At 47.4% G+C, this 25,973-nt stretch overlaps 1 protein-coding gene across 1 annotated transcript in view; it reads left to right on the plus strand.

The window, feature by feature from the left end:
• The window catches only part of PPP1R37 (protein phosphatase 1 regulatory subunit 37), a 1,040,147-nt gene that overhangs the window by 800,234 nt on the left and 213,940 nt on the right, over positions 1-25,973 (plus strand). The window contains 2 exon segments of the mRNA XM_030217605.1: positions 25,411-25,855; positions 25,858-25,971. Coding sequence (XP_030073465.1) covers positions 25,411-25,855; positions 25,858-25,971 — 559 coding nt within the window.

Below are 25,973 nucleotides of genomic sequence, written 5' to 3' on the forward strand. Positions count from 1 at the left end.
ATAAAATAATGAGTGGAGTGGAACAGGTGGATGTGAAGCGTCTGTTCACGCTTTCCAAAAATACTAGGACTAGGGGGCATGCGATTAAACTACAGTGTAGTAAATTTAAAACAAATCGGAGAAAAGTTTTCTTCACCCAACGTGTAATTAAACTCTGGAATTCATTGCCGGAAAATGTGGTGAAGGCGGTTAGCTTAGCAGAGTTTAAAAAGGGGTTGGACGGTTTCCTAAAGGACAAGTCCATAAACCGCTACTAAACGGACTTGGAAAAATCCAAAATTCCAGGAATAACATGTATAGAATGTTTGTACGTTTGGGAAGCTTGCCAGGTGCCCTTGGCCTGGATTGGCCGCTGTCGTGGACAAGATGCTGGGCTCGATGGACCCTTGCTCTTTTCCCAGTATGGCATTACTTATGTACTTATGTACTAACAAATGGCTAGAAATGTAAGGAGGGGAGACAAAAACTTCTTCAGGTATATTAGTGAAAGAAGAAAGACTAAAAAGGGAATTGTGAGACTAAAAGATACAGCGAAACGCTATGTAGAAAATGATGAAGAAAAAGCCAATTTGCTAAATAGATACTTTTGTTCTATTTTCACTGAAGAAAATCCTGGGGAAGGACCGAGAGGGACTGACAAAAGTACACCTGAGAATGAGGTGGATAGAGCACCGTTCACGGAAGAGACTGTGAATCAACAACTTGGAAAGCTAAAGGTGGACAAAGCCATGGGACCGGACGGGATCCACCCCAGAATACTGAGGGAGCTCAGAGAGGTTCTGGTGGGTCCTCTTAAAGATTTGTTTAATAAATCCTTGGAGACGGGAGAGGTTCCGAGGGATTGGAAAACGGCGGAGGTGGTCCCTCTTCACAAAAGTGGTGATAGGGAAGAAGCTGGAAACTACAGGCCGGTAAGCCTCACTTCGGTTATTGGAAAAGTAATGGAAGCCATGCTGAAGGAAAGGATAGTGAATTTCCTGGAAGACAATAATTTGCAAGATCCGAGACAACATGGTTTCACCAAAGGGAAATCGTGCCAAACGAATCTCATTGAATTCTTTGACTGGGTGACAGGAGAATTAAATCAAGGACGTGCTATGGACGTAATCTACTTAGATTTCAGCAAGGCTTTTGACACGGTTCCCCACAGGAGGCTCTTAAATAAACTAGACGGGCTGAAGATAGGACCCGAAGTGGTAAACTGGATTAGGAACTGGTTGACGGGCAGACGCCAGAGGGTGGTGGTGAATGGAGTTCGCTCGGAGGAGGGAAAGGTGAGTAGTGGAGTGCCTCAAGGATCGGTGCTGGGGCTGATTCTGTTCAATATATTTGTGAGTGACATTGCCGAAGGGTTACAAGGTAAAGTTTGCCTTTTTGCGGATGACACCAAGATTTGCAACAGAGTGGACACCCCAGAGGAGTGGAAAACATGAAAAAAGATCTGAAGAAGCTAGAAGAATGGTCTAACGTTTGGCTATTAAAATTCAATGCGAAGAAATGCAAAGTGATGCACTTAGGGAGTAGAAATCCAAGGGAGACGTATGTGTTAGGCAGGGAGAGTCTGATAGGCACGGACGGGGACAAGGCGGTGGCCGTAACTAGAAGATTGCTAGGCTGTATAGAGAGAGGAGTGACCAGCAGAAGAAAGGAGGTTTTAATGCCCCTGTATAAGACGTTGGTGAAGCCCCACCTGGAGTATTGTGTTCAGTTTTGGAGGCCATACCTTGCAAAGGATGTTTAAAAAAATGGAAGCGGTGCAAAGAAAAGCTACGAGGATGGTATGGGATTTGCGTTCCAAGATGTTTGAAGAGAGACTTGCTGACCTGAACATGTATACATACCCTGGAGGAAAGGAGGAACAGGGGTGATATGATAACAGACGTTCAAATATTTGAAAGGTATTAATCCGCAAACTAATCTTTTCCAGAGATGGGAAGGCGGTAGAACGAGAGGACATGAAATGAGATTGAAGGGAGGCAGACTCAGGAAAGATGTCAGGAAGTATTTTTTCACAGAGAGGGTGGTGGACGCTTGGAATGCCCTCCCGCGGGAGGTGGTGGAGATGAAAACGGTAACGGAATTCAAACATGCGTGGGATATGCATAAAGGGATCCTGTGCAGAAGGAATGGATCCTCAGAAGCTTAGCTGAAATTGGGTGGCGGAGCAGGTGGGGGGAAGAGGGTTTGGTGGTTGGGAGGCTAGGATAGGGGAGGGCAGACTTATATGGTCTGTACCAGAGCCGGTGATGGGAGGCGGGAAATACTGCTGGGCAGACTTATACGGTCTGTGCCCTGAAAAAGACAGGTACAAATTCAAAGTAACGTATACACATATGAGTTTATCTTGGGCAGACTAGATGGACTATGCAGGTCTTTTTCTGCCGTCATCTACTATGTTACTATGTATGTTCTCCCCCCCCACCCCCCCACACTCATCATCGCCCTTTCCAGATTCATTTCAGTTAAACTCAAATCCCCTCTAGCTTTTCTAAAAATGAAATCTCGCACTTGGTGGTATTGAAACGCTTGAGAGATAGGGATCCCATATTCCTCACGAATATCCTTAAACGAAACAAAGTCCCCCTCTTCCCAAATCTGCCCCAATTCACGCAAACCCATTTTTTCCCATAACCCATACCTAGAGGCCACACCCCCCCGGGGCAAACTGGGGTGCAAAACGAATAAACATATGCAGAAGATATATGCAGCCCGGGAAAACCTTCCTCCAAATGTCCCTCCAAACTAACAGGTGTCTCTGGAGCAATGGTGGCGTCTCTCTAACCAGCCTCCCTTGAAGGTTGTCGGGCAACCAAGGGACTGCCGCCAATGGGAATGGGTCCAGCCATGTCTGCTCAAGGGATTTCCACAATTTACCCGTCCCCTGCATCCATTCTGCCAAAATGCGAAGATGAGCCGCCTGATAATAAGCCAAAAAAGAGGAAACACCCATCCCTCATTACGCTCGCAATTGATGCATCATGTGCCTCCTCACTCGGGATCATCTCCTCTTCCAGATAAATGAAAAGACTCTATGCGTCAAGCCCTGAAAAATTTTTCTGGTAAGAAAATGGGAATTGCCATGAACAAATACAGCAGCTTAGGTAGCAGAATCATCTTAATCGCTTCAGTCCGACCTAGCCATGAAATTGTCAAGCCCTCCCAACGCTCAAGTTCCAGAAAGAGCTCCTTGAGCTTCCCTGGAAAATTTGCCTCATATAAATCCTTAAACCTTGTGTCAAATTTACTCCAAGGTACCGGATACCTCTAGACGCCCAACTAAAAGGAAACCTAATCTTTAATCCAGCTACTTGGTCCTCAGGGATAGTCATATTCAAAGCTTCTAACTTATCCATATTAATTTTAAAGCCTGAAACCTGACCATATTAGTGTAAAACCGAGGTTAAAACTAAAAAGGAAGCACCCGGGTCAGCAAGAGTCAGCAATATATCATCCGCAAACAACAAGATTCGAGTCTCAATTCCCCCCCCCCCCCCCCCCCCTCTTTTTACTCCTTGGATCTCCGGATGCATACGGATGTAGACTGCCAAAGGTTCAACCACCAATGCAAAAGGAAGAGGGGATAGGGCACAACCTCTAGACAGAGGAAACGAAGGAGACCGCTAACCATTAACTCGAACTGAAGCACAAGGAGCCATATAGATAAGATGAAGCCAGTGAAGGAAGGAACCTTCTATTCCAGCTCTCTCTAGAACTGCAAACATAAACGGCCAATGTACCCTATCAAACGCCTTCTCTGCATCAAGCGATAGTAAACATAAGGGTGCCTGTGCAGATTCTGTTTGACGACCATGAACGAAACCCTCCTGATCTTCATGAATCAATAAAGGGAGGTAATGTTGTAAGCGTGTAGCCAGTATTCACCGAGGACAAGCAGGTCGACGTCCGCATCGGCCCGGGAACTGGCAATTTTGCATACAAATTATTTAAAAATCTTGCTAGAGTCTTCTGGCACGCGTCTTCCCACCCATCGCATGAGCGTTCCCATTCAGTTATTTTTTCTCCGCGGTGAGGTGCGGTCGAGTTTTTCCCCCGCTCCTCGCAGGCCCGGGAAAGAGATTTCTGGCGTTATCTTTTGTCTTCTTTCTTTCTTTTTTAGTTAGTAGAATTTTTTTAAAAACTCCCGTAGTTTTCTTTACTTTTTTTGCCCCTTTTTAAGTTTCCTTTGTTTTTCGACGTGGCCGACTTGCTCCCTTCTTTTCGTGCCCTTTTTTCTTTTAACAGGCACGATCGCATCTTTTGATTTCGCCAAAGCCGTTTTTTTCTTCCAGTTCATCGAAGACACCCAGCGACTTCAAATGTTGTACTCGGTGCAAATGGACTATCTCGGGTACCGATACCCACGCTTGGTGTATCCAGTGCCTTGGACCCGACCACAGCCCAGCCGCTTGTAGTCTGTGTCTTCGCATGAAGCGTCTCGAGAGGCCCAACGAGAGAAGCTTTTTGGGGCTCATTCTGGTCCTTCGACATCGGTATCGAGGTCAGCAGTGCCGACATTGAGGGACGCATCGACGTCGGGAGCGAAGGTAATGGCTGTGGAACGACCAACTTGTGCTGGGAGCAGTGAGGCATCAAGTGGGTCTCCACCTGTCTCGAGGCCTCTTGTTATGCAGGCCCCACGGGACTGACCTTCGTCGGACCCGGCCCCGAGGAGACGTGAGGATTCCACGTCTTCCTCATCAGTACCGAGGAGTCTTGATGACGGGCGTCGAACAAAGGCGAAGAAGCACCGTCATCGTTCTCCTTTGACACACGGTGCCGGGAGCTCCGGGGCGTCGAGGGATTCGGCACCTGAGAAGCGTCGGCACCAAGAGGATCGCTCCCCCTCTATTCAGGAGGTGCTGATGCGTCAGTCTTGCAGCCCGGTACCTGCTCCCAAGCCTCGACAGATTCTGCCACCAGCTCCTATACCGACCCCACAGCATTGTCGGACAGTGGCTCTCGACGAGCGCATCAGGGCCCTGCTTCCAGAGCTTCTGGAAGGGTTACTGCGCTAGTCTGCTTTGGTGTCGGGGATGCTTGCGCCTTCCGTACCGTCAGCTACAGCGGTCTCTGGCCCTTCGCCTGTGGTGAGGTCCCCGACATCGGTGCCGCCTGATGCCACCCAGGTCGACTCTCCTTCGACGTCGGTGGAGGAAGCTTCATTGGAGTCCAGGCGGGCGTCGACTTCTCAACATCGCCATCGAGGACGTCGTTCCTCGGTGTCGAGGCAGGCTCAGTTTCAGACTGCTCTGAGAGATGTCTTGTCCGATACTGAAGAGGAGCGTTCGTGGGAGGAAGAGGAGGATCCCAGGAACTTTTCTTCTGATGAGTCCTATGGGATTCCTTCTAAACCTTCCCCTCCACCAGAAAGGAGACTGTCTCCACTGGAGAGTCTATCCTTTACCTCCTTTGTCTGGGAAAGGGCTGCGGCTATTCCCTTCTCTATGGAGGTTGAGGATGAGCCCAGGACTGAGATGCTCGAGGTCCTGGATTATTCTTCTCCACTTAGAGAGGCTGCAATGGCTCCTTTCATAATGTACTGAAGGAAGTCCTTATGCGAAACTGGTCGTTCCCTCTGTCTAACCCCGTGATCCCGAAAAGAACTGAATCCCAATATCGGATCCACGGGGAGCCTGGATTGATGAAGTCTCAGCTACCTCACAATTCCATGGTGGTGGTCTCCGCTCTCAAAAGAGCCAAGAGTACTAGGGACTCTGCCTCGGCGCCCCCAGGCAGAAAATCTAGAGCCTTGGACTCTTTTGGGAGGAAGGCGTAGCAGGCCGCTATGCTCGCTGCCAAAATTCAGACATACCAGCTCTTCACAAACATCCACTTGCGGAACTTGGTGAGGCAACTAGCGCTCCCTCCGGAGCAGGCTGAGCCTTTTCTCCAGGTGGTCAGGCAGCAGAAGGCATGTCGAAAATTCCTGGCCAGGTGTATGTTCGACACTTTTGATGTAACATCCAGAATCGCTGCCAAAGGTATAGTGATGCGCAGACTCTCATGGCTACGTGTCTCTGACCTGGATCATTTGGTCCAGCAGCGGATGGTAAATGTTCCTTGCCGGGGGGATAATCTTTTTGGTGAGAAAGTAGAGGATCTGGTTGACCAGCTCAAAAAGCACAATGATGCTATGGATTTTCTCTCCTGCTGGGCGTCTTCTGCTATTACCTCCTCATCTAGGAGGTTTTTTTGGAGGGAAGAGGAGTGCTCCCTATTCCTGTGCTAGGTGTAGGTACACTCCTGCTTCTCGGCAGCCTGTCTGGCCTCAGCCCCAGCACACTCGTTCTCGTCAACAGCGTGCGCCTAAGGCCTCTGTGGCTCCCCAGCAAAAGCAAGGGACAGGCTTTTGACTGGCTCCAGTTCAGCATAGCCTCAGAAAAAGTGTCCATGCCGGACGACTTGCTGGTTGGGGGGAGGTTGATATTTTTTCACCAAAAGCGGCCGGATACACCCTCAATCTGGAATCCAAACCTCCAAATTGTCCACCGGGAGCTCATTCTTACAGTTCCCAGCATAAGCAGGTACTTGCAGAGGAACTCTGCGCCCTTCTACAGGCCCAATCGGTCGATCCCATTCCACCAGGGGAAGAAGGGCTGGGATTCTATTCCAGGTACTTGTGCAAAAGAAAACAGGGGGGATGCGTCCCATCCTAGACCTAAGGGCCCTGAACAAATTTCTAGTCCGAGAAAAGTTCAGGATGGTTTCCCTAGGCATCCTTCTTCCCATGATTCAGGAAAACGATTGGCTATGCTCTCTGGACTTAAAGGATGCTTACACCCACATCTTGATACTCCCAGCTCACAGGAAGTATCTTCGATTTCGGCTAGGAACAGGACTTTCAGTACCGTGTACTGCCTTTTGGCCTGGCGTCTGTGCCCAGAGTGTTTACCAAATGCCTAGCTGTAGTTGCAGCGTCGCTACGCAGACTGGGAGTGCATGTGTTTCCTTATCTCAACGATTGGCTGGTGAAGAGCACCTCGGAGGAGGGTGCTCTGGAGTCCATACGAATGACTGTTCGGGTTGTAGAGCTACTGGCGTTCGTCATAAATTATCCCACATTACTAACTGTATCCGATATCCTGTTATGACAATGTTATCAAATCTATGTAAGCCACATTGAGCCTGCAAATAGGTGGGGGAATGTGGGATACAACTGCAAAAAATAATAATAATAATAATAATCTCACCCCAGTCCAAAAATTTGAATTCATTGGAGCCCTGTTGAACACTCAGACAGCTCAAGCTTATCTTCCCGAGGCAAGGGCGGACGACCTTCTGTCCCTGGTGCCAACATTTTTTCCCCGTCCTCATACCCGCCCTGGCGAAAGCAGTTTGCACACTTTGGACTGCAAGAGAGCATTGGCCTTCTACATGGAGCGGATGAAGCCCTTTAGACAGTCCGCCCAGTTGTTTGTTTCTTTTGATCCCAACAGGAGGGGAGTCGCCATCGGAAAACGCACAATCTCCAATTGGCTAGCAGATTGCATATCCTTCTCTTACTCCCAAGCTGGGCTGACTCTGGAGGGCCATGTCACGGCTCTGCAATGCTAGCATATAGAAGCCCAACAAGTGGAGGGGCATAATCGAACGCGAACGCCCATCTCCATGGGTGTCTATGTCCAGGAGAGCATTTTCCATCTCACAGATAGGCTGCAGAGAATACCTTCTCCTGCTTTAGACTTAGCCTGGCCTCAGAATGACATCCTATAGTATATCTCCTATCAAACTGAGGTCTCTTTTTTTTTTTTTTTGTTACATTTGTACCCCGCACTTTCCCACTCATGGCAGGCTCAATGCAGCTTACATATACAGGTACTTATTTGTGCCTGGGGCAATGGAGGGTTAAGTGACTTGCCCAGAGTCACAAGGAGCTGCCTGTGCCTGAAGTGGGAATTGAACTCAGTTCCTCAGTTCCCCAGGACCAGAGTCCACCACCCTAACCACTAGGCCACTCATCAAGCACTGCCATTTCCTCCCCTCCCCCTCCCCACAGACAGTTTGAACTTCGTGGGTGTGGCTTGGATCTCTTTCAGGGAGAGAAAACTAACAACTTATAGCAGCAGCTTCAAAGAGCATTTTCCATCTCACAGATAGGCTGCAGAGAATACCTTCTCCTGCTTTAGACTTAGTCCCTAAGAGAGAAACTCCATTGGCTCCCACTCAAAGAGCGCGTTGAGTTCAAGATCTGCACAATAGTACACAAAATTATACACGCAGATGCCCCAATCTACATGCTAAACCTTGTGGACTTGCCTCCCAGAAACGCTGTAAGATCATCCCGCAAATATCTCAATCTGCACTTCCCCAGCTGCAAAAGACTAAAATACAAGCTGACACACGCCACCACCTTCTCCTACTTGAGCACGCAGCTGTGGAATGCTCTACCTACAGACCTGAAAGCTATTGATGAAATAATTAACTTCCGCAAATCTCTTAAGACTCATCTCTTCCAAAAGGCCTACAAGGAAAATACATAGCCTACCCGAAGTGGTGAACTGGATTAGGAACTGGTTGACGGACAGACGCCAGAGGGTGGTGGTGAATGGAATTCGCTCGGAGGAGCGAAAGGTAAATAGTGGAGTGCCTCAAGGATCGGTGCTGGGGCCGATTCTGTTCAATATATTTGTGAGTGACATTGCCGAAGGGTTAGAAGGTAAAGTTTGCCTATTTGCGGATGATACTAAGATCTGTAACACAGTGGACACCCCCGGAGGGAGTGGAAAACATGAAAAGGACCTACGGAAGCTAGAAGAATGGTCTAAGGTTTGGCAATTAAAATTCAATGCGAAGAAATTCAAAGTGATGCACTTAGGAAGTAGAAATCCACGGGAGACGTATGTGTTAGGCGGGGAGAGTCTGATAGGTACGGACGGAGAGAGGGATCTTGGGGTGATAGTATCTGAGGATTTGAAGGTGACGAAACAGTGTGACAAGGCGGTGGCCGTAGCTAGAAAGTTGTTAGGCTGTATAAAGAGAGGTGCGACCAGCAGAAGAAAGGGGGTGTTGATGCCCCTGTATAAGTCGTCGGTGAGGCCCCACCTGGAGTATTGTGTTCAGTTTTGGAGGCTGTATCTTGTTAAGGATGTAAAAAGAATTGAAGCGGTGCAAAGAAAAGCTATGAGAATGTATGGGATTTGCGTTACAAGACGTATGAGGAGAGACTTGCTGAACTAAACATGTATACTCTGGAGGAAAGGAGAAACAGGGGTGATATGATACAGACGTTCAATATTTGAAAGGTATTAATCCGCAAACGAACCTTTCCGGAGATGGGAAGGTGGTAGAACGAGAGGACATGAAATGAGATTGAAGGGGGGCAGACTCAAGAAAAATGTCAGGAAGTATTTTTTCACGGAGAGAGTAGTGGATGCTTGGAATGCCCTCCCGCGGGAGGTGGTGGAAATGAAAACGGCAACGGAATTCAAACATGCGTGGGATAAGCATAAAGGAATCCTGTGCCGAAGGAATGGATCCTCAGGAGCTTAGTCAAGATCGGGAGGCGGGGCTGGTGGTTGGGAGGCGGGGATAGGGCTGGGCAGACTTATACGGTCTGTACCAGAGCCGGTGGTGGGAAGCGGGACTGGTGGTTGGGAGGCGGGGATAGTGCTGGACAGACTTGTACGGTCTGTGCCAGAGCCAGTGGTTGGGAGGCAGGGCTGGTGGTGGGGAGGTGAGGATAGTGCTGGGCAGATTTATACGGTCTGTGCCTGTGCCAGAGCCGGTGATTGGGAGGTGGGGCTGGTGGTTGGGAGGCGGGGATAGTGCGGGGCAGACTTATACGGTCTGTGCCCTGAAGAGCACAGGTACAAATCAAAGTAGGGTATACACAAAAGCAGCAAATATGAGTTATCTTGTTGGGCAGACTGGATGGACTGTGCAGGTCTTTTTCTGCCGTCATCTACTATGTTACTATGTAACTACTTCAACAATCCACACAGTTACCGCAGCTCACTTCTAACTTACCTAACACTTTCCGTCTATCCTCCCTTACCTAATCTTTAAACAGTAATAATTGTACTTGTTATCATGAAACGACTATGCCTATCTTCTCTTACCAACATTCAAACTATAAGAATTGTACCTGCTATCACGAAATGATTATGTCATAACCACACTCTGTAAGCCACTTTGAGCCTGCAAATAGATGGGAAAAGGTGGGATACAGGTAGAGGTTCTTTGTATCAGCTTTCGCACTGAACTCTCTGGACGAGCGGTCACTATCAGCAGATCATCGGCAAATGCCATCACTTTAACATTCTCTCCTCCCACCTCTACACCCACTATTCCCTGTTCTTTAACCAGTGTCCTCAGCAGTGGTTCTAGGGCTAGTAGAAATAATACCGGGGAAAGTGGGCAGCCCTGTCTAGTTCCCTTCGAGACCGGGAATTGTGGGGTGCGCATTCCATTAACTAGCACAGCTGCTGTTGGGTTTGTATATAACGACTTTATCGCTTGGTAAGCCCACCCGTGTATTCCTATATGCTGGAGCACTTCAAATAAATATGAAAGCAGGCAATTATATCTTTAGGCAAATTATTTCTCGCTATGCCCAAGGCCCTGTGGGACCGCTCCAAAAGAACCTCCTTTGGATCAATAACTGAACCTGCTTCTGTTAACAAAGCGCTCACCATTTTCTGCACCACATCTTCACAGTCTATGTATGCTGGCGATTCCGGCAAACCTCTGAAACAGAGATTACGTCTCCGGCTTCTATTTTCCAAGTCCTCCAACTTATCTGTAAGTTGCTGAAATCCTGTGTGCATCTCCCCCATCTGTCGATCTAGGGCGTTTATCCCTCTCTCCTGCTCTTTCACTCGTCCTTCCAGCTCTTCTAGGTGGTTTCCCAGGTCGCGGATTTCTCCCCACAGGTCCACCCCCAAAGCTGCTAAATCTGTGCAGACTGCTTTAAGATATGTCCGCATCTCCATAAGCCAGTCTCTGAGCTCTGGAAACTTTCTGGGCTCTGAACCTTCATGGTCGCCTTCTGACAGAAACATATCTTGGGGGGGGGGGGGGCCCGCTGGATCCAGAGTCACTGGTTCCATCACTGCCATGTGCTTCGCCATCAAGCTGCCTGAGAAAGTGAATTGAGCGAGGTTTGCGGTTGTGCTCACCCCCCTACTGCCTCCGCTAAGTCTTAATCGCGGGCACCCGAGTCGCGCTATGGATTGCACATAAAGATGGTGTAACGCCAAAAAACTTAGTGTGGTGAAGCGGGATCTCTCACTTCAAGCGACCATTTTGCTCGGTGACATCACTTCCAGCCTTCGCTTCTAACGAAGTTGGTGACACACTATCTTGCAATTCAAATTCCAAAGACACATTTTCCCTGCAATCTTTCTCTCAGACCTTCCCTGCCCCTCTGTTCTTACCCTTTAGGTAGGTGTGGTCTTCAATCTGTTTGTACAGTTCATATGCTCTCAGATTACTGAGAATTCCTGTGTTCCTTCCTACAGGGATATGCTAGTGCAGATGTGGCCTGTATGCCAGTGCCTTTATCTTCAGCATAGTGTGTGCTGTCTAAGCATGTCTCACTGAAAAATGAACTTGTGGAACTATTGTTAGTAATATGTAACTTATCTTTAAAATCGAGTGTGGTACCGGAAGATTGGAGGGTGGCCAATGTAATGCCGATTTTTTAAAAAAAAGGTTCCAGAGGAGATCCGGGAAATTATAGACCAGTGAGCCTGACATCGGAAGGCAAAATGGTAGAGACTATTATAAAGAACAAAATTATAGAGCATATTCAAAAGCATGGATTAATGAGACAAAGCCAACATGGATTTAGTGAAGGGAAATCTTGCCTCACCAATCTATTACATTTCTTTGAAGGGTTGAACGAACATGTGGATAAAGGGTTGATATTGTGTATCTGGATTTTCAAAAGGCGTTTGACAGAGTACCTCATGAAAGACTCCAGAAGAAATTGGAGAGTCATGGGATAGGAGGTAGTGTCTTATTGTGAATTAAAAACTGGTTAAAAGATTCAGTATTCTCAATGGAGGAGGTGTAATGATTAGATCTGCCTCACCCGTTTGGGCAGCGGAAGCCAGGGGCTCTCTCTACTATCCTGGATAGAACTGCATATCCCCTCTAGATACTTAATTACCCCAAACTTGAATCTGCTCATGACAGGCTTACACCATCAGGCAGTAGCAACCTCCCCAATTAGAAAGGAGCTGATCAACAACCAACTTGCCTGTCTGCCAGACCATCAACTTGACTATTTATCAACCCATCAACTACCGGCCTACCACCTAGCCTGCTCAACTACCTAACTGCCCCCCTCCCCCCCCCCCCCCCCGCCTGCCCTCAAGCCTGCACAACTACCTAATTGCCGACCCACCTGCCTACCAGCTCTCCTATCACCCGCCTCCCTGACCATGGCCCCTTTACACATTCTCTTCATCGCCCTGTCCCTTCCTAATCTCCTCTCCCTCCCCCCTCCGCTGTCCACCGCAGGTACTCATTGCCCATCCGCGTCCTCTCCCATCCTACTCAATACTGCTCTACCCTACCCACCCCCACCCCTGACCAGCTCTCCATCTCTCCTATCCCCCCCCTCCCTCCTAGCTCTCAACCTTCAACACTTCCTTCCTGCCATTAGCCCATCCCCATTCCTACTAAGCCCATCCCGTCTTCGTCGCCTTCGTCGCCCTACCTCCCCTACCCTCCTCCGCTCGCTCGTGCTCCTTCTCCTACTATCCGCCGGTGACATCAATCCCAATCCAGGCCCCCCTCACATGCCCTCGTATTATCCATGCAAACGCTTCCGAGATATCTCCAATCTCATTTCTATTCCCCTCCTTCCCCCCCTCTTCCCTCCCCTTCTCATGCGCCCTGTGGAATGCCCACTCCATGTGCAACAAACTTCCCTTCATCCACGATCTCTTCATCTCCCGCTCCCTTCATCTACTCGCCCTAACCGAAACCTGGCTCACCCCCAATGACTCGGCCTCAGTCGCGGCCCTATGCCATGGAGGTTATCTCTTCTCCCACACTCCCCGCCCAGTTGGCCACGGTGGAGGCGTCGGGTTATTACTCTCGCCCTCCTGTAGTTTCCAACCCCTTCTCCTACCACAATCTCACTGCTTCTCATCCTTTGAAGTTCACTCCATCCGTCTATTCTACCTGCTACCACTCAGTGTTGCAGTCATTTACCGCCCCCCTGAGAAATCTCTCTCTTCCTTCCTTACTGACTTCGATGCCTGGCTTTCTGTTTTTCTTGATCCCTCATCTCCGTCCCTCATTCTCGGAGACTTTAATATACACGCTGATGACCCATCCAACTCTCATACTTCTCAGTTCCTCACTCTAACATCCTCCTTCGGCCTCCAGCTGTGCTCCACCACCCCTACTCACCGGGATGGCCATTGTCTTGACCTTGTCCTCTCCTTTTCCAACTCAACTTCCAATTTCCACACCTCAGTTCTTCCTCTCTCTGATCATCACATGATCACTTTCACACTCCTTCACCCCCCCCCAGCCCCGCCCAACATTAACCACTACTTCCAGGAATCTCCAGGCCATTGACCCTCCCACCTTATCCTCTAGTATTCCTAATCTCCTCCCCTCCATTATGTCCTCCGAGTCTGTCGACGAAGCGGTCTCCGCTTACAATGCCACTCTCTCCTCTGCTCTGGACACCCTCGCACCATCCATCTCCCGTCCCACAAGACGTACTAATCCCCAGCCCTGGCTGACCCCTTGCATCTGTTACCTTCGCTCCTGCGCCAGATCTGCTGAACGTCTCTGGAGGAAATCTCACACCTATTCAGACTTCCTTCATTACAAATTCATGCTGTCCTCCTTCCAGTCCTCCCTATTCCTTGCCAAACAGGACTACTACACCCAATTGACCAATTCTCTCAGCTCCAACCCTCGTCGTCTCTTCGCCACCCTTAACTCCCTCCTCAAAGTACCCTCCGCTCCCACTCCCCCCTCACTCTGTCCTCAATCACTGGCTGACTACTTCCATGACAAAGTGCAAAAGATCAACCTTGAATTCACTACCAAGCCACCTCCTCCTCTTCTCTCTTCAACCCTCTCTATCAACCAACCAACCAACTCCTTCTCCTCCTTCCCTGATATCTCCGAAGAGGAAACTGCCCGCCTTCTTTCCTCCTCGAAATGCACAACTTGTTCCTCTGATCCATCCCCACCAACTTACTTAACACCATCTCTCATACTGTCACCCCCTCCATCTGTCATATCCTCAACTTATCTCTATCCACTGCAACTGTCCCTGACACCTTCAAGCACGCCGTTGTCACACCTCTCCTCAAAAAACCATCACTTGACCCTACCTGTCCCTCCAACTACCGCCCCATCTCCCTCCTACCCTTCCTCTCCAAACTACTTGAACGCACCGTTCACAGCCGCTGCCTCAACTTCCTCTCCTCTCAGGCCATCCTCGATCCACTTCAATCCGGTTTTCGCCCTCTACACTCGACAGAAACAGCACTCTCTAAGGTCTGTAATGACCTGTTTCTTGCCAAGTCCAGAGGCCACTACTCCATCCTTATCCTCCTTGATCTATCCGCTGCGTTTGACACTGTCAATCACGATTTACTTCTTGCCACACTGTCCTCATTTGGGTTCCAGGGCTCTGTCCTCTCTTGGTTCTCCTCCTATCTCTCCCATCGTACCTTCAGAGTACACTCTCACGGTTCTTCCTCCACCCCCATCCCACTCTCTGTAGGAGTTCCCCAGGGATCTGTCCTTGGACCCCTTCTTTTTTCAATCTACACCTCTTCCCTGGGCTCACTGATCTCATCTCATGGTTTCCACTATCATCTTTATGCTGATGACACCCAGTTGTATCTCTCCACACCAGACATCACTGTGGAGACCCAGACCAAGGTATCGGCCTGCTTGTCTGACATTGCTGCATGGATGTCCAACCGTCACCTGAAACTGAACATGTCCAAGACCGAGCTTATAGTCTTTCCACCAAAGCCCACCTCTCCTCTTCTTCCTCTCTCGATCTCAGTTGATAACACCTTCATCCTCCCCGTCTCATCTGCCCGCAACCTTGGAGTCATCTTCGACTCCTCCCTCTCCTTCTCTGCGCATATCCAGCAGACAGCCAAGACCTGTCGCTTCTTCCTCTTTAACATCAGCAAAATTCGCCCTTTCCTCTCTGAACACACCACCCGAACTCTCATCCACGCCCTCATTACCTCTCGCCTTGACTACTGGAACCTTCTCCTCACTGGCCTCCCACTTAGCCATCTATCCCCACTTCAATCCATCCAGAACTCTGCTGCTCGTCTTATATTCCGCCTGAACCGATACACTCATACTACCCCCCTCCTCAGGTCGCTTCACTGGCTTCTGATTAGATACCGCATTCAGTTCAAGCTTCTCCTTCTCACCTACAAATGCACTCAGTCTGCAGCCCCTCATTACCTCTCCACCCTCATCTCCCCTTACGTTCCCGCCCGAAACCTCCGCTCACAGGACAAATCCCTCCTTTCAGCACCCTTCTCCACCACCGCCAACTCCAGGCTCCGCCCATTCTGCCTCGCCTCACCCTTTGCGTGGAATCAACTTCCTGTGGCCCTACGCCAAGCCCCCCTCCCTACCCATCTTCAAATCCTTGCTAAAAGCCCACCTCTTCAATGTTGCCTTCGGCACCTAACCTTAGACTGCTCCAATTTGACTGCCACTACTTGATGTCTGTACATTTGTCCATTAGATTGTAAGCTCTTCGAGCAGGGACTGTCCTTCTATGTTATATTGTACAGCGCTGCGTAACCCTAGTAGCGCTATAGAAATGTCAAATAGTAGTAGTAGTAGTAGTAGTATTCAGTAGATAGAGTAATATAGTTTATTAGCATTGTCATCTCACCCAAAGATGGTACAGGCAAGCAGGTATTCATATGATGGTACAGCAGTTCACTACAAGTCTCTCTCTCCAACCTTCTGAAGACTTCACTTGTAGCCTTCCTTCTCCCTTCTGATTTAATACCTCTCAGACTGCTGCTTATATACAATTTTGGCCCTATTCATTTCAGTGGACCCCAACTTTGTCACCAGGGCTCTTTGCCCTTATCAGTTGATCAGAATGACTTCATATGTTCCCAAACCTTCCTCTAGCCCCCCCTTTGGATGTTCTCACCCGGGGTGCAGCTGACCTAGTACTATCTCTACATAACCATAGCAACTCTTGCTCATGACGTCTTGCAGGTGCCAATCCCAGAGCAAATGCTCCCTCCCTTGCCAGCTCAGCACTTGCTACAGTGAAATATAACTGTGTCAAAGGTGATCACTGATTTTTACAAGCCTAGCTCTCTGGGAACTCTTTTCAGCTTGAGCTGCAGTGAAATATATTTTGTATCAGAGATGATTTTTGATTTCTAAGAGAGGCCTAGCTCTTTAGCCTGAGCCATTGGCCTGTATTTTACTGAGATCTAGGGCTAGCATAACTCTTCAAAGGGTAGTTAGTGGGGTTCCCCAGGGGTCTGTGCTGGGACCGCTGCTTTTTAACATAAATGGTCTAGAGATGGGAGTAACTAGTGAGGTAATTAAATTTGCTGATGACACAAAGTTATTCAAAGTTGTTAAATCACAAGAGGATTGTGGAAAAATTACAAGAAGGGAGATGTCTATAAGATAATGAGTGGAGTGGAACGGGTAGACGTGAATCATTTGTTTCCAAAAATACTAGGAATAGGGGGCATGGAATGAAGTTACAAAGTAGTAAATTTAAAACAAATCTGAGAAAATGTTTCTTCACTCAACGTGTAATTAAACTCTGGAATTCGTTGCCAGAGAATGTGGTAAAGGTGGTTAGTTTAGCGGGATTTTAAAACATTTGGACGGCTTCCTAAAGGAAAAGTCCATAGACCATTATTAAAAAGGACGAGGAAAATCCACTGCTTATTTCTGGGCTGACTCTGAAGGGCCATGTCACAGTCGCAGTGTCAGAGCCATGGCCACATCGGTAGCCCATTTGAAATCAACTTCCATTGAGGAGATTTGTTAGACTGCGACCAGTGGCATAGCTAGGGGGGGCGCAGGGGGAGTGGTTGCTCCCCCAAACAGATTTTAGAAAAAATGGCACTTGTGTGCCACACATGCCAGTAACATTTTCTGCCGCCTTCCACCGTGTCTTGCATCTTCTCTTTCTGTCTCTGCCCGCTGTCTCCCGTCTGCGTCGTCATTTTTACGGCCCTGATGCGTTCTCCCTCGGCACCAGCGATTCACAGTCAGCCTTCTGCCAACATCGCCGGAGCCTCTCCTCAGGCATGTCCCACCCCGACCTACGGAAAAGAGGAAGTTGCGTTAGAGAAGGCGGGAGTCTGGGACGCGCCTGAGAAGAGGCCCCGACGCTGGCAGAAGGCTGACTGTGAATCGCCGGTGCTGAGGGAGAATGCTTCAGGGCAGTAAAAATGATGATGCAGATGGGAGACAGAAGGCAGAAGAGACAGAGGGCAAAAGATGCAAGACTCGGGGGGGGGGGGGGGAGGGAGGGAGAAAGGAGAAAAAGCTGGCCAAGGAGGTTTAATAGAGGAGTAGAAGTGAGCTACAGATGGCCAAGATTTCATTGAGGATATCCTGTTTCCTGATGAGTTCATCTTAACTATTGTTGTACTCTGCCTTGGTAAGCCTGGTGTTATAAAGATGATAGAATATATTGAAATTAAACTCGGGTTCAGTGTGGTTTACAATTGAAAATACTGTGAGACAAAATAATAGAATTCATTTATATCATGGGAGCAAATAGATCGATATGTCTGAAACATTTAACTAAGTTACTACTACTACTACTTAACATTTCTAGAGTGCTACTAGGGTTACGCAGCGCTGTACAAATTAACAAATAAGGACAGTCCCTGCTCAGAAGAGCTTACAATCTAAAGGACGAAATGTCAAGTTGGGGTAGTTAAGATTTCCTGAGAAGAGATGTAGTGATTAGGTGCCGAAGGCGACATTGAAGAGGTGGGCTTTGAGCAATGATTTGAAGATGGGTAGGGAGGGGGCCCGGCGTATGGGCTCAGGGAGTTTGTTCCAAGCATGGGGTGAAGCGAGGCAGAAAGGGCGAAGCCTAGAGTTGGCGGTGGTGGAGAAGGGTACTGAAAGGAGGGATTTGTCTAGAGAGCGGAGGTTACGGGTGGGGACATAAGGGGAGATGAGAGTAGAGAGGTAAGGAGGGGCTGCAGATCGAGTGCATTTGTAGGTGAGAAGCTTGAACTGTATGCGGTATCTGATCGGAAGCCAGTGAAGTGACTTGAGGAGAGGGGTGATATGAGTATATCGGGTGAGGCGGAAGATAAGACGTGCGGCTGAGTTCTGGATGGACTGAAGGGGGGCTAGATGGCTAAGTGGGAGGCCGGTGAGGAGTAGGTTGCAGTATTCAAGGCGAGAGGTAATGAGAGAGTGGATGAGAGTTCGAGTGGTGTGCTCGGAGAGGAGGGGGCGAATTTTGCTAATGTTATAGAGGAAGAAGCGACAGGTCTTGGCTATCTGCTGGATATGCTCAGAGAAGGAGAGGGAGGAGTCGAAGATGACACCAAGGTTGCGGGCAGATGAGACGGGGACGATGAGGGTGTTATCAATTGAGATAGAGAGTGAAGGGAGAGGAGAAGTGGGTTTGGCTGGGAACACAATAAGTTCCGTCTTGGCCATGTTTAGTTTCAGGTGACGGTTGGACATCCAGGCAGCAATGTCGGATAAGCAGGCCAGTACTTTGGCCTGGGTTTCCGCAGTGATTTCTGGTGTGGAGAGATAAAGCTGGGTGTCATCAGCATAAAGATGATAGTGGAAACCATGAGAAGAGATTAGGGAGCCTAAGGAAGAGGTGTAGATTGAAAAAAGAAGGGGCCCAAGGACAGATCCCTGGGGAACTCCAACAGACAGCGGGATAGGGGAGGAGGATGAGCCATGAGAGTGTACTCTGAAGGTACGATGGGAGAGATAAGAGAACCAGGAGAGGACAGAGCCCTGGAACCCAAAGGAGGACAGTGTGTCAAGAAGTAGGTTGTGATTGACAGTGTCAAAAGTGGCAGATAGGTCGAGGAGGATGAGGATTGAAAAGTGACCTTTAGATTTGGCGAGGAACAGGTCATTTCAGACTTTAGATAGTGCTGTTTCTGTCGAGTGTAGGGGGCGAAAGCCGGATTGAAGCAGATCGAGGATGGCATGAGAGGAGAGGAAATCAATGCAGTGCTGTGAATGGCGCGTTCAAGTATCTTGGAGAGGAAGGGTAGGAAGGAAATGGGGCGGTAGTTGGAGGGACAGGTAGGGTCAAGTGATGTTTTTTGAGGAGTGGTGTGACCACGGCATGCTTGAAGGTGTCTGGGACAGTTGCAGTGGAGAGAGAGAGGTTGAGGATATGACAGATGGTGGGGGTGATAGTAGGAGTGATGGTGTTAAGTAAGTTGGTGGGGATGGGGTCTGAGGAACAGGTGGTGGATTTCGAGGAGGAGAGGAGATGGGTGGTTTCCTCTTCGGTGATAGCAGGAAAAGAGGAGAAGGAGGCCTGGGTAGGTTGGTTGAGAGAGTGGGTTATAGGATGAAGAGGAGGAGAAGGTTTAGTGGTGAATTCAAGGTTGATCTTCTGGACCTTGTCACGGAAGTAGTCGGCCAGAGATTGCGGAGAGAGTGAGGGGGGAGTGGGAGCGGAGGGCAGTTTGAGGAGGGAGTTGAGGGTGGCGAAGAGACGATGAGGGTTAGAGCTGAGGGAATTAGTCAATTGGGTGTAATAGTCCTGTTTAGCGAGGAATAGGGAGGATTGGAAGGAGGATAGCATGAATTTGAAGTGAATGAAGTCAGTATGGGCGCGAGATTTCCTCCAGAGGCGTTCAGCCGAACGGGCGCAGGAGCGAAGGTATCGGGTGCAAGGGGTCAGCCAGGGCTGGGGATTGGTACGCCTTGTGGGACGGGAGATGGACGGTGCAAGGGTGTCAAGAGCAGAGGAGAGAGTGGCATTGTAAGTGGAGACAGCTTTGTCAACAGATTTGGAGGACAAGATGGAAGGGAGGAGATCAGAGATACATGAGGATAAGGTGGGGGGGTCAACAGCCTGGAGATTTCTGGACGTAGTAGTTAGTGTGGGGCGAGATTGAGGGAGAGGGTGCTGAAGTGTGAATGTAATTAGGTGATGGTCAGAGAGAGGAAGAGCTGAAACGCAGAAATTGGAGGGAGAGCAAGTGGAAGAGAGGACGAGATCAAGACAGTGGCCAGATTTATGAGTAGGGGTGGTGGGGCTCAGTTGGAGGTTGAAGGAGGAGGTAAGAGTGAGGAACTGAGAAACATATGAGTCGGATGGGTTATCAGTGTGAATGTTGAAGTCACCAAGAATAAGGGATGGGGATGAGGGCTCGAGAAAAACGGTGAGCCAGGCATCGAAGTCGGTAAGGAAGGAATGGAGGGATTTATCGGGGGGAGCGGTAAATGACTGCAACTCTGAGTGGCAGTGGGTGGAATAGACGGATGGAGTGAACTTTAAAGGATGAGAAGCAGTGAGACTGAGGTAGGGGGAGAGGTTGAAAACTGCAGGAGGGTGAAAGTAGTAGCCCGACGTCGCCACCGCGGCCAGCTGGGTGGGGCAAATGGGAGAAAAGATAGCCTCCGTGGCATAGGGCTGCGATTGAGGCAGAGTTGTCAGGGGTGAGCCAGGTTTCAGTTAGGGCAAGCAGTTGAAGGGAATGGGAGATGAAGAGATCGTGGGTAAAGGGAAGTTTGTTGCAGATCGAGTGGGCGTTCCACAGGGCGCACGAGAAGGGGAGAGAGGAGGGGGGAGGAGGGGGATAGAGATGAGATTGGAGCTATCGCGGGAACGTTTGCATAGATGAGATGAGGGCGAGGACAAGTTGAGATTAGCCTATATACCCAACTGGGCATTTCAAAGTTTGTCCTTTAATGATACCACATATTCAGAAATCATTGCAAAAGTAAACAACTTCTACAGAGTATATCCAAAATTTTAATTTTATTTCCTTATTTCTATCTTCCAAAATTCCAGACATTAGATGTACAGATCAGGAGGACCCAAAGCACTCCAAAACAAGTAAATCAGAAACAACACAGTTTATACCTAATTGTTCAACCACCCTTAGGATTCACCTTTGGGTTTAAAAAGCAAACGTGTATGTAGGTTCTGGATAAACAAATTAAAACAAAGTTTAAAGCAAATGCCCATATGTAATACATGGTAGCAATAATGAAACAATGATGGAATATTCACATAGCAGTCACACAGAGCCAACATTTATTTTCCACTGAACATAATTAACTTTGTATAAACTTGGCGGCTAATAGCATGCTGAACTGGACAATGTTGGCACATTTAGACAGACTTTTGACTTCTGCATGAAGGTAGCTCTGCCCTCATTATTCAATATCTGTCTGTTAAATAATAGTAATAAAAATATCAAGTGCATTTTAATAATGTACCTCTGCAATCCACAAAACAAAAGGAGCTAGTTCGCACATGCCATCTTTTTCTTTTGATGTAAGCACGGGAAGAAAAAAAAAAAAGATTTAAAATGCTCCCAGGTTTCAACCTAATTCATGTTTAATGTGGGGTATAAATGTAATAAAATAAATAGATAAGTACATAAGTAATGCCACACTGGGAAAAGACCAAAGGTCCATCGAGCCCAGCATCCTGTCCATGACAGTGTCCAATCCAGGCCAAGGGCATATGGCGAGCTTCCCAAACGTACAAGCATTCTATTCATGTTATTCCTGGCATTGTGGATTTTTCCCAAGTCCATTTAGTAGTAGTTTATGGACTTGTCCTTTAGGAAACCGTCTAACCCCTTTTTAAACTCTGCCAAGCTAACCGCTTTCACCACGTTCTCCGGCAATGAATTCCAGAGTTTAATTATGCGTTGGGTGAAGAAATTTTTCTCCGATTTGTTTTAAATTTACTACACTGTAGTTTCATCGCATTCCCCCTAGTCCTACTATTTTTGGAAAGCGTGAACAGATGCTTCACCTCCACCTGTTCCACTCCACTCAATATTTTATATACCTCTATCATGTCTCCCCTCAGCTGTCTCTTCTCCAAGCTGAAAAGCCCTAGCCTCCTTAGTCTTTCTTGATAGGGAAGTCGTCCCATCCCCGCTATCATTTTAGTCGCCCTTCGCTGCACCTTTTCCAATTCTACTATATCTTTCTTGAGATGCGGTGACCAGAATTGAACACAGTACTCAAGGTGCGGTCGCACCATGGAGCGATACAACGGCATTATAACATCCTCACACCTGTTTTCCATACCTTTCCTAATAATACCCAATATTCTATTCGCTTTCCTAGCCGCAGCAGCACACTGAGCAGAAGGTTTCAGTGTATTATCGACGACGACACCCAGATCCCTTTCTTGGTCTGTAACTCCTAACGTGGAACCGTGCATGACGTAGCTATAATTTGGGTTCTTTTTACCCACATGCATCACCTTGCACTTGCTCATCTACCATTTAGCCGCCCAGTCTCCCAATCTCGTAAGGTCCTTCTGTAATTTTTCACAATCCTGTCGCGAGTTAACGACTTTGAATAACTTTGTTTCATCAGCAAATTTAATTACCTCGCTAGTTACTCTCTAAATCATTTATAAATATGTTAAAAAGCAGTGGTCCTAGCACAGACCCCTGAGGAACCCCACTAACTACCCTTCTGCATTGTGAATACTGCCCATTTAACCCCACTCTCTGTTTCCTATCCTTCAACCAGTTTTTAATCCACAATAGGACATTTCCTCCTATCTCATGACCCTCCAATTTCCTCTGTAGCCTTTCATGAGGTACCTTGTCAAACGCCTTTTGAAAATCCAGATAACACAATATCAACCGGCTCCCCTTTGTCCACATGTTTGTTTACTCCTTCAAAGAATTGAAGTAAATTGGTCAGGCAAGATTTCCCCACACAAAAGCCATGCTGACTCGGTCTCAGTAATCCATGACCGCGAATGTGCACTGTAATTTTGTTTTTGATAATAGCCTCTACCATTTTCCCCGGCACCAACGTCAGACTCAACAGTCTATAATTTCCTGGATCTCCCCTGGAACCTTTTTAAAAAATCGGCGTTACATTAGCCACCCTCCAATCTTCCGGTACCACACTCGATTTTAAGGATAATTACATATCACTAACAGTAGCTCCGCAAGCTCATTTTTCATTTGTATATAGGATGAATACCATCCGGTCCAGGAGATTTGCTACTCTTCAGTTTGCTGATAGAAACCCTGAATGTTGAGCACCTGATTCTCATAACATGATGTCTGTTTTAGTGGCCTTTACCAGGAGAAAAAAAATTCTCTGCACGAATATAACACGTGCTAGAGTGCCTCTATAACTAGCCCCTCCAAATGACACACTGATTACGATTTATAACAAATTACTGCTCTACCATTCCGTTATTATACTTTTTCTGTGTACATCTGTATACTGCACAAATTGGCATGTTTGAAAATATAAGTGAGATTAAATACAAATGCTACCAACAATAAAGAGGGACAACATGGATGCAGCAGCTCATAGGTTTGCTTGCTTTGTTTTGAGAGTATGGCGATGACGGCTTCACTGGGAAGGGGAAACTGAGATTGGCCTAATTGGTTTCAATTTTTTTACTTGGTCTCCTGTCTATTAAACCTCATTGGAGCTGCCAGAGGATGGACCGCGGGAGCAGGCCAGGAAGATATGTGGCCCCAAGGAGGATGGGGAGCCCTGAAAGAGTAAATGCTGGACAGGGAGGGAGAAGGACACAGAGTCAATACTAGACAGGGAGAGGGTAGGAACATTGGAACTCAACGAGGCAGTGCTGGAAAAAGAAGAATGGGGACACAGGGGTTCTACTGAAAAGGAGGGGGATAGGGACACAGAGGGGCACTACTGGAAAGGGGGAGGAGATGGGGACACAGAGGCACTACTGGAAAGGGGAGGAGGAGATAGGGACATAGAGGGGCACTACTGGAAAGGGGAGGAGGAGATAGGGACACAGAGGGGCACCACTGGAAGGGGAAATGGGGACAATGGTGAAAAATAGATGAGATGGGGACAAAGAGGTAATTCTGGAAAAGGGGGAAGATGGTAACACAGGGGTTAATGCTGGAAAAGGGGGGAAGATGGGGACACGGCAATGTTAGAAAAAGGGAGAGATGGGGATACCAGGAGGGTAGATGCTAAGGACAGGGGTCTGGAGTGGAAGCAAGAGACGTATGGGAAGACAGGAGATACTACAATCTGATTAAATTCTTTAATCGCGATTGATTTTTTATTTTTATTTTTTAACGTTTTGCTAGATGCATTATCGCATAGTTACCTGTGATTAACTTGCAGCCTTATTTATTATGGGTTGTACGCAGCTGATTGTCACTTCTTTTAAGTTTCTAAACCAAGTAATGTCACATTTTTTCTGACATTCACTGCTGTGAGCTCCATGCCTTAGTAACTTGTCTGTATATTATTTTATGAAATTCATTATAATAGGATGGTTTCTTGCTAAAATATCAAATTTTACCTTAATCAGTAAAGTACCATTTCAACATGTTTCACTGGACTACATCTGCCATAATGGTGGCAAGAACCTTTGTTCCATAAATTTCAAGGGTTCCTTCACCTTGTACTCCTGCATATATACATTGTGAATATCTTAAAAATCAGACTCGGTGATCTAAAGAGCATCTCCTGTTGAGGGTTATAGTCCAATACAGTCCTCTCTAGGACCCTTTTCATACCTTTCATGCTAGAAAGAGGGGAACATTTAAAATTGTATTAAGTGACTATCTCTGGGAAAAGAGGTGGGAAAATGTGGGATACAAATGCAACAAATAAATAAAAGATCTGAAAAGATTATGTTTCAACTTTTGTAACTTTAGTTATTTTTTTTACATAAAAGGATGGTGTTTGGACAGTTGTATTACAGATTGTTTGCTCTAACAGAATTCATTAAAACCTCAGTTTTTGTTTCTGGTGATTTTAGTCACCTTTTCCAAGAGATGGTCACATATATGTTTTCTTTCCCATTGACTACTATGGTTTTTCCCATTTTGTTGCATACAGTCCTTAGCTAAGGAAGTGCCATTGTGTGATTCAGTGAACCTGTTTATCTTCAGAAAAAATGCTTATGTGTCACAGGTTTCCTCTGAATACAGTAATTGACCAGTCAACAGTTCCTCCAGCCTCCCTTTTGGAATTGGTTTTCCTCCAGTCAAAGTTGTTTTATGTAACTGAAAGAAGTGGGGAGACTGCAATGTTACAGAACTTGCAGCATGTGAGCAGTAAATAATCGTAAAGCCTTTTTAGAAAACTCTGGCAGAATTAGTACAGTGCTTGTAATTCACTTGTGTGACTAGTGAACTGTTGTTTCCATAGAATGCCTGAACAGGTGAGCAAGCTTGCTCTTTGCTCATTTCTGATGTAGAGTTTTATTTGTGCCTACTGTTTTCTACCTTATAGGTTAAGAGCTTCATAGAAACACAGAAGACACTATTAGCAGAAGTGCAAAATGGGTGCAAACGCAACTTTATCTTAGCCAAAGAGAAAGAGGAAAAAGATGAAGAAATGCAAGCTTCTGCTGCCATGTCTGAAATTACTGTCACACAGCCCTTAGAGGAGAACGAGAATGCTGATACAGAGGAGCCGCTAGAGCAATCAGTGGAAGTGATCAAGGCTTTGGTCTCTGTGGACTGTGAGGACATAGTGGAAACAAGAAGTCGGGACCAAAAGACAGCAGGGACAGAACTGGATTCTGACTCAGACACAGATGATGATGCTGAGGTAGCAACAGAGGCTAAAAGATTTAGTCAGACAAAGAAGGATAATGATCAGGATTTGGATGGCAGGCACCAACCTTCATTATTGTCCATAATTGCTGTGTCAGAGAACCAAATGGATAACATGGTACAGGTATAGAAGAAGAAATTATGGACACTAAAGAGAAAAGCAAATACAGTCCTCCAGGGTCTCCAAAGAGTCCTCTAGATAATGAGAGGAGGCTTGCAGTTTCCAGTCCTGGGAGA

This window comes from Microcaecilia unicolor, chromosome 11 (genome assembly GCF_901765095.1).
Source record: "Microcaecilia unicolor chromosome 11, aMicUni1.1, whole genome shotgun sequence".
NCBI classification, from domain to species: domain Eukaryota; kingdom Metazoa; phylum Chordata; class Amphibia; order Gymnophiona; family Siphonopidae; genus Microcaecilia; species Microcaecilia unicolor.